This window comes from Entelurus aequoreus, linkage group LG27 (assembly GCF_033978785.1).
Source record: "Entelurus aequoreus isolate RoL-2023_Sb linkage group LG27, RoL_Eaeq_v1.1, whole genome shotgun sequence".
Taxonomy (NCBI): domain Eukaryota; kingdom Metazoa; phylum Chordata; class Actinopteri; order Syngnathiformes; family Syngnathidae; genus Entelurus; species Entelurus aequoreus.
This window is the reverse complement of record NC_084757.1, coordinates 13,629,437-13,644,795: the sequence shown is the minus strand read 5'-3', so window position 1 is coordinate 13,644,795 and position 15,359 is coordinate 13,629,437. Positions and strand designations below refer to the sequence as shown.

At 39.6% G+C, this 15,359-nt stretch overlaps 1 protein-coding gene across 4 annotated transcripts in view; it reads left to right on the top strand.

The window, feature by feature from the left end:
• Nucleotides 1-7,651, top strand: part of ankrd29 (ankyrin repeat domain 29) — a 134,077-nt gene extending 126,426 nt beyond the window's left edge. For all 4 annotated transcript variants that reach the window (XM_062038765.1, XM_062038766.1, XM_062038767.1 and 1 more), the window contains 2 exons: nt 5,959-6,057; nt 6,128-7,651. In XM_062038765.1, the coding sequence (XP_061894749.1) occupies nt 5,959-6,057; nt 6,128-6,253 (225 nt within the window). In that variant the 3' untranslated portion in view covers nt 6,254-7,651. The remainder of the gene's footprint in view (nt 1-5,958; nt 6,058-6,127) is intronic.
• The last annotated feature ends 7,708 nt before the right edge of the window (nt 7,652-15,359 follow it).

Below are 15,359 nucleotides of genomic sequence, written 5' to 3'. Positions count from 1 at the left end.
TTATACTCCAGTGCGACTTACGTATATATGTTTTTTTCCTTCTTTATTATGCATTTTCGGCCGGTGCGACTTATACTCCGGAGCGACTTATACTCCGTAAAATACGGTACTTGTGATATTTTTGTTATTTATTTTCAGTAAATTTGAAAAAAAAAAAAAAAAACATTCTCATTATGGGGTGTTGTGTGTAGAATTTTAAGGAAAAAAAAGAATGTATTCCATTTTGGAATAAGGCTGTAACATAACAAAATGTGGAAAAAGTAAATCTGTAAATACTTTCCGGATGCACTGTAAAACTTTGTTTTTGGTTTTTGGCACACAATTATTTACTATAATTCTAGTTAAAAATATTTTTAAGTGGTTTTTTTTGGTAACCTAATAATAGAAAGTGAGCACCGTATTTTTCGGACTATAAGTCGCAGTTTTTTTCATAGTTTGGCCGGGGGTGCGACTTATACTCAGGAGCGACTTATGCGTGAAATTATTAACACATTACCGTAAAATATGAAATAATATTATTTAGTTAATTCACGTAAGAGACTAGATGTATAAGATTTCATGGGATTTAGCGATTAGGAGTGACAGATTGTTTGGTAAACGTATAGCATGTTCTATATGTTATAGTTATTTGAATGACTCTTACCATAATATGTTACGTTAACATACCAGGCACGTTCTCACCTGGTTATTTATGCCTCATATAACGTACACTTATTCAGCCTGTTGTTCACTATTCTTTATTTATTTTAAATTGCCTTTCAAATGTCTATTCTTGGTGTTGGGTTTTATCAAATACATTTCCCCAAAAATGCGACTTATACTCCAGTGCGACTTATATATGTTTTTTTCCCTTCTTTATTATGCATTTTCGGCCGGTGCGACTTATACTGCGGAGCGACTTGTACTCCGAAAAATACGGTACTTGTGATATTTTTGTTATTTATTTTCAGTAAATTTGAAAAAATTAAAAGAAACATTCTCATTACGGGGTATTGTGTGTAGAATTTTAAGGAAAAAAAAGAATTTATTCCATTTTGGATTAAGGCTGTAACATAACAAAATGTGGAAAAAGTACATCTGTAAATACTTTCCGGATGCACTGTAAAACTTTGTTTTTGGTTTTTGGCACACAATTATTTACAATAATTCTAGTTAAAAATATTTTTAAGTGTTTTTTTTTGGTAACCTAATAATAGAAAGTGAGCACCGTATTTTTCGGACTATAAGTCGCAGTTTTTTTCATAGTTTGGCCGGGGGTGCGACTTATACTCAGGAGCGACTTATGCGTGAAATTATTAACACATTACCGTAAAATATGAAATAATATTATTTAGCTCATTCACGTAAGAGACTAGACGTATAAGATTTCCTCGGATTTAGCGATTAGGAGTGACAGATTGTTTGGTAAACGTATAGCATGTTCTATATGTTATAGTTATTTGAATGACTCTTACCATAATATGTTACGTTAACATTCCAGGCACGTTCTCAGTTGGTTATTTATGCCTCATATAACGTACACTTATTCAGCCTGTTGTTCACTATTCTTTATTTATTTTAAATTGCCTTTCAAATGTCTATTCTTGGTGTTGGGTTTTATCAAATACATTTCCCCAAAAATGCGACTTATACTCCAGTGCGACTTATATATGTTTTTTTCCCTTCTTTATTATGCATTTTCGGCCGGTGCGACTTATACTGCGGAGCGACTTGTACTCCGAAAAATACGGTACTTGTGATATTTTTGTTATTTATTTTCAGTAAATTTGAAAAAATTAAAAGAAACATTCTCATTACGGGGTATTGTGTGTAGAATTTTAAGGAAAAAAAAGAATGTATACCATTATGGAATAAGGCTGTAACATAACAAAATGTGGAAAAAGTACATCTGTAAATACTTTCCGGATGCACTGTAAAACTTTGTTTTTGGTTTTTGGCACACAATTATTTACTATAATTCTAGTTAAAAATATTTTTAAGTGGTTTTTTTTGGTAACCTAATAATAGAAAGTGAGCACCGTATTTTTCGGACTATAAGTCGCAGTTTTTTTCATAGTTTGGCCGGGGGTGCGACTTATACTCAGGAGCGACTTATGCGTGAAATTATTAACACATTACCGTAAAATATGAAATAATATTATTTAGTTAATTCACGTTATAGACTAGACGTATAAGATTTCCTCGGATTTAGCGATTAGGAGTGACAGATTGTTTGGTAAACGTATAGCATGTTGTATATGTTATAGTTATTTGAATGACTCTTACCATAATATGTTATGTTAACATACCAGGCACGTTCTCAGTTGGTTATTTATGCCTCATATAACGTGCACTTATTCAGCCTGTTGTTCACTATTCTTTATTTATTTTAAATTGCCTTTCAAATGTCTATTCTTGGTGTTGGGTTTTATCAAATACATTTCCCCAAAAATGCGACTTATACTCCAGTGCGACTTATATATGTTTTTTTCCCTTCTTTATTATGCATTTTCGGCCGGTGCGACTTATACTGCGGAGCGACTTATAGTCCGAAAAATACGGTACTTGTGATATTTTTGTTATTTATTTTCAGTAAATTTGAAAAAATTAAAAGAAACATTCTCATTACGGGGTATTGTGTGTAGAATTTTAAGGAAAAAAAAGAATGTATACCATTATGGAATAAGGCTGTAACATAACAAAATGTGGAAAAAGTACATCTGTAAATACTTTCCGGATGCACTGTAAAACTTTGTTTTTGGTTTTTGGCACACAATTATTTACTATAATTCTAGTTAAAAATATTTTTAAGTGGTTTTTTTTGGTAACCTAATAATAGAAAGTGAGCACCGTATTTTTCGGACTATAAGTCGCAGTTTTTTTCATAGTTTGGCCGGGGGTGCGACTTATACTCAGGAGCGACTTATGCGTGAAATTATTAACACATTACCGTAAAATATGAAATAATATTATTTAGTTAATTCACGTTATAGACTAGACGTATAAGATTTCCTCGGATTTAGCGATTAGGAGTGACAGATTGTTTGGTAAACGTATAGCATGTTGTATATGTTATAGTTATTTGAATGACTCTTACCATAATATGTTATGTTAACATACCAGGCACGTTCTCAGTTGGTTATTTATGCCTCATATAACGTGCACTTATTCAGCCTGTTGTTCACTATTCTTTATTTATTTTAAATTGCCTTTCAAATGTCTATTCTTGGTGTTGGGTTTTATCAAATACATTTCCCCAAAAATGCGACTTATACTCCAGTGCGACTTATATATGTTTTTTTCCCTTCTTTATTATGCATTTTCGGCCGGTGCGACTTATACTGCGGAGCGACTTGTACTCCGAAAAATACAGTACTTGTGATATTTTTGTTATTTATTTTCAGTAAATTTGAAAAAATTAAAAGAAACATTCTCATTACGGGGTATTGTGTGTAGAATTTTAAGGAAAAAAAAGAATTTATTCCATTTTGGATTAAGGCTGTAACATAACAAAATGTGGGAAAAGTAAATCTGTAAATACTTTCCGGATGCACTGTAAAACTTTGTTTTTGGTTTTTAGCACACAATTATTTACTATAATTCTAGCTAAAAATATTTTTTAAGTGTTTTTTTTTGGTAACCTAATAATAGAAAGTGAGCACCGTATTTTTCGGACTATTAGTCGCAGTTTTTTTCATAGTTTGGCCGGGGGTGCGACTTATACTCAGGAGCGACTTATGTGTGAAATTATTAACACATTACCGTAAAATATCAAATAATATTATTTAGCTCATTCACGTAAGAGACTAGACGTATAAGATTTCATGGGATTTAGCGATTAGGAGTGACAGATTGTTTGGTAAACATGTTCTATATGTTATAGTTATTTGAATGACTCTTACCATAATATGTTACGTTAACATACCAGGCACGTTCTCACCTGGTTATTTATGCCTCATATAACGTACACTTATTCAGCCTGTTGTTCACTATTCTTTATTTGTTTTAAATTGCCTTTCAAATGTCTATTCTTGGTGTTGGGTTTTATCAAATACATTTCCCCAAAAATGCGACTTATACTCCAGTGCGACTTACGTATATATGTTTTTTTCCTTCTTTATTATGCATTTTCGGCCGGTGCGACTTATACTCCGGAGCGACTTATACTCCGTAAAATACAGTACTTGTGATATTTTTGTTATTTATTTTCAGTAAATTTGAAAAAATAAAAAAAAAACATTCTCATTATGGGGTGTTGTGTGTAGAATTTTAAGGGAAAAAAAGAATGTATTCCATTTTGGAATAAGGCTGTAACATAACAAAATGTGGAAAAAGTAAATCTGTAAATACTTTCCGGATGCACTGTAAAACTTTGTTTTTGGTTTTTAGCACACAATTATTTACTATAATTCTAGTTAAAAATATTTTTTAAGTGTTTTTTTTTGGTAACCTAATAATAGAAAGTGAGCACCGTAATTTTCGGACTATAAGTCGCAGTTTTTTTCATAATTTGGCCGGGGGTGCGACTTATACTCAGGAGCGACTTATGCGTGAAATTATTAACACATTACCGTAAAATATCAAATAATATTATTTAGTTAATTCACGTTATAGACTAGACGTATAAGATTTCCTCGGATTTAGCGATTAGGAGTGACAGATTGTTTGGTAAACGTATAGCATGTTCTATATGTTATAGTTATTTGAATGACTCTTACCATAATATGTTACGTTAACATACCAGGCACGTTCTCAGTTGGTTATTTATGCCTCATATAACGTACACTTATTCAGCCTGTTGTTCACTATTCTTTATTTATTTTAAATTGCCTTTCAAATGTCTATTCTTGGTGTTGGGTTTTATCAAATACATTTCCCCAAAAAATGCGACTTATACTCCAGTGCGACTTATATATGTTTTTTTCCCTTCTTTATTATGCATTTTCGGCCGGTGCGACTTATACTGCGGAGCGACTTGTACTCCGAAAAATACGGTACTTGTGATATTTTTGTTATTTATTTTCAGTAAATTTGAAAAAATTAAAAGAAACATTCTCATTACGGGGTATTGTGTGTAGAATTTTAAGGAAAAAAAAGAATTTATTCCATTTTGGATTAAGGCTGTAACATAACAAAATGTGGAAAAAGTAAATCTGTAAATACTTTCCGGATGCACTGTGAAACTTTGTTTTTGGTTTTTAGCACACAATTATTTACTATAATTCTAGTTAAAAATATTTTTTAAGTGGTTTTTTTTGGTAACCTAATAATAGAAAGTGAGCACCGTATTTTTCGGACTATAAGTCGCAGTTTTTTTCATAGTTTGGCCGGGGGTGCGACTTATACTCAGGAGCGACTTATGCGTGAAATTATGAACACATTACCGTAAAATATGAAATAATATTATTTAGTTAATTCACGTAAGAGACTAGACGTATAAGATTTCATGGGATTTAGCGATTAGGAGTGACAGATTGTTTGGTAAACGTATAGCATGTTCTATATGTTATAGTTATTTGAATGACTCTTACCATAATATGTTACGTTAACATTCCAGGCACGTTCTCAGTTGGTTATTTATGAGTCATATAACGTACACTTATTCAGCCTGTTGTTCACTATTCTTTATTTGTTTTAAATTGCCTTTCAAATGTCTATTCTTGGTGTTGGGTTTTATCAAATATATTTCCCCAAAAAATGCGACTTATATATGTTTTTTTCCTTCTTTATTATGCATTTTCGGCCGGTGCGACTTATACTCAAAGGGACTTATAGTCCAAAAAATACGGTAATGTACTTCTGAGGCAGATAATGCCATTTTGTGGAGTTTAAAAAAAAAAAACTACATCAAGAGGTTACTTACAGCCACAGAGGTTAATACCTGTTTTTTGACTTAGCCCTAATAAACCACGTTCTCAGCAGTTACGTTATAAGCGGTGTTAATCGTAGCATTTGTGTGTTATCCACTTCTGTCCCCAGAATGGCTCCACAGCTCTCCATGCCGCTGCCCTGGGCGGGAATCTTCAAAGCGTGCAGCTTCTGCTCCGCGCCAACGCCGACCCCACGCTCGCTAACAAGGTAGAGTGCAAAACAGAGCTCGGGGGCACGTAACAACTATTCTTCATCCGCTCTCCCGCGTGCGTTACAGAATAACGAACTCCCGGCCGACGTGGCCCAGAGCCAACGCGTCCTGAGAGTTCTGCGCAAACCGAAAACCTTAAAGGTGACGACGGAAGACAACCGTGGCTCCTGCCTGCACGTCTGCCTGCACTGAAACACTCATTTCAATGGTGTGTCCTTTTGATTCATGCCCAGCTGTTAGTGCGTGGTCATTTATACGCAGACTGTAGATGAGTTATTGATTTGAGCTTAATAAAGACGACATATCCAATGACGAAAGAACAGGTTACAAAGCTGGTTGAAACAAACAAAAGAGTCTTGTTCCGCAGAAATTACACCACATTCCCCCCTTTCGGGGTGTTCACATCACAACGAAATTAAGATGGTTTCTTCCGCGATAAGGAGAAATTTGTTCCACACCTTATGGTCCCGTTTATACTGCACACCAAATCAGATTTTTTTGGCACTCAAGTGACACAAATTAAAAAAAATGTTGCCAGTCTAAACTAGGGTTGTCTTGATACCAATATTTTAGTACCGGTACCAAAATGTATTTCGATACTTTTCGGTACTTTTCTAAATAAGGCGGACCACAAAAAAATTGCATTATTGGCTTTATTTTAACAAAAAATCTTACGGTACATTAAACATATGTTTCTTATTGCAATTGAAGAACACGTTTGTCCTTAAATTACATACAAGACAACTTGTCTTTCAGTAGTAAGTAAACAAACAAAGGCTCCCAATTAGTCTGCTGACGTATGTGTCAGGACTTGATTCTTGGGTTGTGTTCCTCCGGAAGGCAAAGGAAAATTGGCGCGTGCAAGACGTGAATTTAAATACATGATTTAATTTTAACAAATAAAAAAAGGAATAAACAAAAGGCGCTCACAGTGGAGGTAAAAAACTTGACTAGGAAAACAAAAGGCGCGCACAAAGGCGGAAATACAAAACTTGGTAATAAACACAAAACTTGCATAAATGCAGAAACTATGAACAATTAAACAAAAACACTCACTGTGGCATAAATTAACAAAACTTACTTGGCAAAGAACTATGACATGAAGCAGAGTGCTGAAATAGTGTGAGGACGCCAGGACGAACAACAGAAACAGACAGATTTAAATAGTGACGTGATCAGTGAAAACAGGTGCGTGACTCGAAACAGGTGCGTGACAAGACAGGTGAAAACTAATGGGTGACCATGGAAACCAAACCAAACAAGGAAGTGCAACCAGGAACTAAAAAAAGAGCCCAAAACCCAAGCAAAACAAAAACATGATTAACACAGACATGACAGTATGCAGTAACATATTGTGTCATTTATCATTCTTTTTTATCAAAATTATGAGGGACAAGCTGTAAAAATTGATTATTAATCCACTTGTTCATTTACTGTTAATATCTGTTTGTTTCCGTTTCAACATGTTCTATCTACACTTCTGTTAAAATGTAATAATCACTTATTCTTCTGTTGTTTGGATGCTTTACATTAGTTTTGGATGATACCACAAATGTAGGTATTGATCCGATACCGAGTCGTTACAGGATCATACATCACCATCTACCCAGTAGAAGTTGGCTGCCGAGGCTACGTGGGGCTGTCAACCACACGCCTTTTGAGGGACGTAGGAGTGACTGGAAGAAAGCTGAGAAAGGCCATAAAAGATCTGGCAGAGGAGGCCGAGAAAGGCAGCTTTTGGCTCTGGCTGAGGAGGAAGGACAGGAGCTGGGGAAAGAACAACTAACCCCGATAACAGCCGCAGGGGGTAACAGCTATCAGCTGCAGGGGGTGACAGGGAGACGTCCCTGTCACTGCTCCGCCACCAGGAGACGTTCCAGGATTAAAGGAGTGAAACGTTGGTGAATGGTGGTTCCTGGCTGATGACCCTGCAGCTGACCCGTGGGCACTGGAGGAGGTGCGACAGGCAGCAATGCCAAGCAGGAAATACTACCTACCTGTTCATTAACTGAAGTTCTGGAAACCCCAGTGACTACTGTGAACAGGGCAGTTGGAGTCCAGGGAAGACTGGAGGACAGCCAGGAAAGACTGGATGGCAGCAGGGAAAGACCGTACCGGGAGTGGACGGCTAGTTACCCAACCCACTGGTCTCTCGCAAGAGGGACACCCACCTTAACTACGAAGAAATCAAGGAAAAAACAACCCGCAGGCCCTCCGAGAGGCGGGATGAAAGATGGGCCTAACATGACGGACCACACGGTAACGACGATGGCAACGGAAACGGATAACGAGAACATCAGAACTCCAGTTAATGAGGAGAAGATCCTCCGAAAGTGTGCTTGCGGATGGGAAAAGGTGACCACGTACAGGGGACTGTGAATCCACCAGGGGAAAGCAAAGTGTGGTCAGAGAGGCCAACAGCAACCTTGCACCGCGGCAGCGGGTGAGACAAGAGGGACCAGAAGCCAGGTAGAAAACCACAGTGCTAACGGACCCAATGTTGCTGAAAGCACAGATGGCACAGAGGAAGAAAGCCCCTCGGTGGAGGCTGAGCCCCCACGTGAGCACCAAGACCCAATCTCTACCATCTCACACAGAACAGAGCCACAAGCAGAGACCAAGAAACCAGCAAGAAGGAACAAGCTCAAATGGCCAAAGGCAAATGAAGCAGAGGCATGGCGTACTTTGGATACAGACCTGACCAAGATCCTGGAGGAAAGGTTGCATGGAGGTGCCGAAGCTAAGCTTAACCTGTTTGGGGACATTATATACCAGACCTGTAAAGACAGGTTTGGTGAAATTATCTCCAAGCAGAGGACTGCCCCAAGGGAAATGGGGAGGAGGGAAAAGGAGATCGCCGAGCTTGTGCGAAGACGCCGACAACTCCGCAAGAACTGGAGGAAGGCAACCCAGCCAGAGAGAGAAGGTCTGAAAGTCCTGTGGGAGGAGGTCAGGCAAAGGCTATCCAGGCTCCGCAGAGCTGAACGCATCCGCAAGCGTAGCAAACGGAAGCAGAAAGAGCGAGCCAGCTTCTTCAAGGATCCCTTCAAGCACGCCAGACAACTGCTGGAGGAGAAAAAGTCCGGGAAGCTCGAAACCACCAGGGAGCAAATGGAACAGCACGTCAAAAGGCAGTACAGTGATCCGCTAAGAAACGTCCCATTAGGAACACCAGGGTACGTTCCCCGGCCTGCGCCACCGACAGCTGAATTTAACATCATGCCCCCCAAGCTCAGCGAAGTTAGGCAAACCGTGAAGAAGGCAAGGTCCTCATCAGCACCAGGCCCCAATGGAGTTCCCTACAAGCTCTATAAGAACTGCCCCAAGGTACTTGAACTGCTCTGGTATCTAATGAGAACTGCCTGGAAAAAGCAACTAATTCCAGCGGAGTGGCAAAGGGCTGTAGCGGTATTCATCCCGAAGGAAGAAAACTCCAAAAATATCGGCCAATTCAGAAACATCGCCCTGCTGAACGTAGAAGGAAAAATCTTCTTCTCAGTGCTGGCCAGAAGGATGACCACCTACCTGCTAGAGAATTGCTACATCGACACCAACTGCCAGAAAGCAGGAGTTCCAGGTTTCCCAGGATGCGTAGAGCACTCTACGATGATCTGGGACCAGATCCAGAAGGCCAAGCGGGAGAAGACCGACCTGCATGTCATCTGGCTCGATCTCGCCAACGCGTACGGATCGGTCCCACACCAGCTGATCAACTACGCCTTGGAGTTCTTCCACATGCCACCCTGCATCAAGAACCTGGTAGCGCTTTACTTCAGCGATCTGCAGATGTGCTTTGCCCTCCAGGACTTCACCACCGGGTGGCAGCATCTAGAAGTGGGAATTGCAATGGGGTGTGCCATTTCTCCAATCTTGTTCGTGGCAGCCTTTGAGATAATCCTCATCGGAGCAAGGCAAATGGTTGGAGGAATCAAAACACCATCTGGTCAGAGGTTACCCCCATTGAGGAGCTATATGGACGATGTCACCAGCCTCCTTCAGACAGCAGCATGTACATCTCGACTGCTGAAAAGGGTGGATGAGTTGACATCATGGGCCAGAATGAAGATCAAACCCTCCAAATCCCGTAGCCTGTCACTCAGAAGGGGAGTCAGAAACGACAACACCATCTTTGTCGTCGGGGGAGAGAAAATCCCCCTCCTGTCTGAGCAACCCATCAAAAGCCTGGGGAGGCAGTACACTGCAGAGCTGTCCGATAAACAGATGGGGAGGACTGTCATGAAACAACTCACGGACGGCCTGGCAAGGATCGACCAGAGCCAACTCCCTGGAAAGTACAAGGTCTGGTGCTACCAGTTCATACTCTACAGGAGGGTGATGTGGCCTCTGAAAATGAGCGAGATCCCCTCATCTGCCGTGAGTAAGATGGATGGAAAAGCCAACTCATTCATCAGAAAGTGGCTGGGACTACCACGGTGCCTTTCAGAAACGGGCCTCTTTGGGAAGAACGCACTGCAGCTGCCACTGCAGTCTATCAGTCTGGGCTATATGCAGGAGAAGTCCAGGCTGGTCCTCGAACTAAGAGAGTCCACTGACCAGTCAGTAAGGAACGCCAATGCCAAGGTTCCCACTGGCCGAAAGTGGAAAGCCCAAACTGAGGTTGACCGAGCTGTCAGTAGGCTGCATCACCAAGAGCTCATGGGCAGAGTCCAGGCAGGAAGAGCAGGGCTAGGATGGGGAGAAGCGCCTCGGTTCTGGTCTAAGGCCAACCGCAAGGAGAGGAAGGAGATGGTGGTGGCGGAGGTGACGAGGATGGAGGAAGAGCGCTATAAGATCAAGGCCGTGTCGCAGGGCCGACAAGGAAGGTGGACAACCTGGGAGGGAGTGGTCAACCGGAACATCAGCTGGTCCGACCTGTGGAAGATTCCACAGGCAAGGATCAGCTTCCTTATTCGTTCAACCTACGACACGCTTCCCTGTCCTCGTAACCTTCACCAATGGTTCGGGAACGAGGAATGCTGCTCACTCTGCAATGCTCCCAACGCAAGCCTCCAGCACATCTTGTCGGGCTGCAAGACCGCACTCTCTCAGGGGCGCTATAGATGGCGCCACGACCAGGTCCTGAGGAAACTAGCGGAGGTGCTGGAGGGGTGTCGACAGGGCAGCAAAGAATCACCACCAGCAGAGAACCATACCAGCTTTGTCACGGAAGGGGGGGGCCAAAGATACATCAGGCCAAGAGAGACAGCAGCAAGGCCCTTTTCCCCAGACCAGGAGTGGGACATGAGGGTTGACCTCAATAGGCAGCTCCGGTTCCCCACGGAGATCACCACTACATCTCTCCGCCCGGATATTGTAGTGTGGTCCAGCAAGGCAAGAGTGGTGCACCTTATTGAGCTGACCGTACCATCGGAGGAGGGGATCGTGGCCGCCTTTGAGCGCAAGAAGGCCAAGTACTCGGAGCTGGCTGCTGAGTGCCGGGAGGCTGGCTGGAAGACAACCATCTACCCAGTAGAAGTTGGCTGCCGAGGCTACGTGGGGCTGTCAACCACACGCCTTTTGAGGGACGTAGGAGTGACTGGAAGAAAGCTGAGAAAGGCCATAAAAGATCTGTCAGAGGAGGCCGAGAAAGGCAGCTTTTGGCTCTGGCTGAGGAGGAAGGACAGGAGCTGGGGAAAGAACAACTAACCCCGATAACAGCCGCAGGGGGTAACAGCTATCAGCTGCAGGGGGTGACAGGGAGACGTCCCTGTCACTGCTCCGCCACCAGGAGACGTTCCAGGATTAAAGGAGTGAAACGTTGGTGAATGGTGGTTCCTGGCTGATGACCCTGCAGCTGACCCGTGGGCACTGGAGGAGGTGCGACAGGCAGCAATGCCAAGCAGGAAATACTACCTACCTGTTCATTAACATACATTGGTCATATTCAAAGTCAGGGACGTATTTCCTGAGTTAATAAACATAATATGATTTTTTTTAAAAGGAAAAAAGATTTTGTGACGATAAAAAATATCATAGTAGTATCGACTAGATACGCTCCTGTACTTGGTATCATTACAGTGGATGTCAGGTGTAGATCCACCCGTGGCGTTTGTCTACATTGTGACGCCGGTGAGCTACGGTGTGTAGTGAAGCATGTTTAGCTATTCCTCGTCCTGCAGGGATGATACTTGTAGGAAACGTACTTTATTTGTCGCCATGGAGACAAGAATTAGTGATTTAGAAGTTGCTAAAACACTGCAGACTGGGGATGGACGTTCGCCGCTAGCTAGCTAGCCATGTTTTAAAGCACCTCTTCCTGAGGGCGTTTCAGTGTTATAACTTCACTTTTATCTTTACTTTTTAAGCCAAAATGCGTCCGTTCTCCCTTTTCTGTCTACACACTGTGTCTGCTTGTAAGTACTCTGTGATTGTGTGCTGCCGAACATGCTCCTCAGCAATGTCATGACGTGACGACGCGCCGTCATGCCCGGGAACCGGTACTTTTCAAACAGAGTATAGTACCGTTTTTGATTCATTAGTAATACGATGCTATACCAGTACCACTATATGGTACAACCCTAGTCTAAACGCTCCAAAGTCCGTTTTTTTCACATCAGATTCCGACCACATCGGGAGGTAGTCAGAATCCGATTGGAATCTGATCTTTTTCGAATGGAACTTCAGTCTAAAAATAAATGCAACCCGATTGCGACTTTTACGTCATCTTTGGGCGAGATACAGTAGAGGCCAAAAGTTTGGACACACCTTCTCATTCAATGAGTTTTCTTTATTTTCATGACTATTTATATTGTACATTGTCACTGAATGCATCAAAACTATGAATGAACTCATGTGGCCTCTAATTATGTCTCCAATGAAACCCTAATGCTACATTTACTTATATGACCCAATGCAAACAGCCTTCCCTAGTCATGGTGCAAAAAAAAAAAAAATACAAATAACTAATTCAAAATGTCAACGACATGGTCACTGAACTTTATGGATATTATACAAATGTACATTCACTATTAAAAAAAAATCTAAATTACACCCAATTAAAATTATTTCAAAGGCCAAAAGTTTGGACACACCTTCTCATTTAATGCGTTTTTTTTATTTTCATGACTATTTACATTGTAGATTGTCACTGAAGGCATCAAAACTATGAATGAACACATGTGGAGTTATGTACTTAACAAAAAAAAGGTGAAATAACTGAAAACATGTTTTACATTCTAGTTTCTTCAAAATAGCCACCCTTTGCTCTGATTACTGCTTTGCACACTCTTGGCATTCTCTGGATGAGCTTCAAGAGGTAGTCACCTGAAATGGTTTTCACTTCACAGGTGTGCCTTATCAGGGTTGATTAGTGGAATTTCTGGCTTTATCAATAGGGTTGGGACCATCAGTTGTGTTGTGATGAGAAAGTGCGTCCAAACTTTTGGCCTGTACTGTACGTCATTCGTGTGTGCAGGAAACGACACAAATTAAATTAATATAATGCAAAAGGTAAAGTACAGTATGTGAGTATGATGGTCCAGTTTTGCCTGAATGGGAGTGGGAAGAAGATAATTTATTTAATCCCACCCCCAGTTCTCTATTCAGTGATTAATACATTGAGTTTCACTGTTACTTTGTTCAAGGATTATAATACAAATGTTGTATCATGGTGGCATTACCACAGGTAACAATAATTATTACACTGTAACAATAATTTGTATCAACAATGTAGGAAGAATGAACATTCCATCAATGGTAATAGACAAAATACCAACAATGGTAATAGACAAAATACCAACAATGGTAAACAAAAAAACAGAAATGGTAATAGACAAAATACCAACAATGTTAATAGACAATATACCAACAATGGTAATAGACAAAATACCAACAATGTTAATAGACAATATACCAACAATGGTAATGGACAAAATACCAACAATGGTAATAGACAAAATACCAACAATGGTGATAGACAAAATACCAACAATTGTAATAGACAAAATACCAACAATGATAATAGACAAAATACCAACAATGGTAATAGACAACATAGCAATAATGGTAATAGACAAAATACCAACAATGGTAATAGACAATATACCAACAATGGTAATAGACAAAATACCAACAATGGTGATAGACAATATGCCAACAATGGTAATAGACAATATACCAACAATGGTAATAGACAAAATACCAACAATGGTAATAGACAAAATACCAACAATGGTTAAAGACAATATACCAACAATGGTAATAGACAATATACCAACAATGGTAATAGACAATATACCAACAATGGTAATAGACAAAATACCAACGATGGTAATAGACAAAATACCAACAATGGTAATAGACAAAATACCAACAATGGTGATAGACAAAATACCAACAATGGTAATAGACAAAATACCAACAATGGTAATAGACAAAATACCAACAATGGTGATAGACAAAATACCAACAATGATAATAGACAAAATACCAACAATGGTAATAGACAACATAGCAATAATGGTAATAGACAAAATACCAACAATGGTAATAGACAATATACCAACAATGGTAATAGACAAAATACCAACAATGGTGATAGACAATATGCCAACAATGGTAATAGACAATATACCAACAATGGTAATAGACAAAATACCAACAATGGTAATAGACAAAATACCAACAATGGTTAAAGACAATATACCAACAATGGTAATAGACAATATACCAACAATGGTAATAGACAATATACCAACAATGGTAATAGACAAAATACCAACGATGGTAATAGACAAAATACCAACAATGGTAATAGACAAAATACCAACAATGGTGATAGACAAAATACCAACAATGGTAATAGACAAAATACCAACAATGGTAATAGACAAAATACCAACAATGGTGATAGACAAAATACCAACAATGGTGATAGACAAAATACCAACAATGGTAATAGACAATATACCAACAATTGTAATAGACAAAATACCAACAATGGTAATAGACAACATAGCAATAGTGGTAATAGACAAAATACCAACAATGTTAATAGACAATATACCAACAATGGTAATGGACAAAATACCAACAATGGTGATAGACAAAATACCAACAATTGTAATAGACAAAATACCAACAATGGTAATAGACAACATAGCAATAATGGTAATAGACAAAATACCATCAATGGTGATAGACAAAATACCAACAATTGTAATAGACAACATAGCAACAATGGTAATAGACAACATAGCAATAATGGTAAGGAAACATTGAGCACATGTTAACACTTTGAAACAGAATACAACAGCAGGTTAAATTAAAGACCCTCATCTCTATATTTGAACCAGACCCC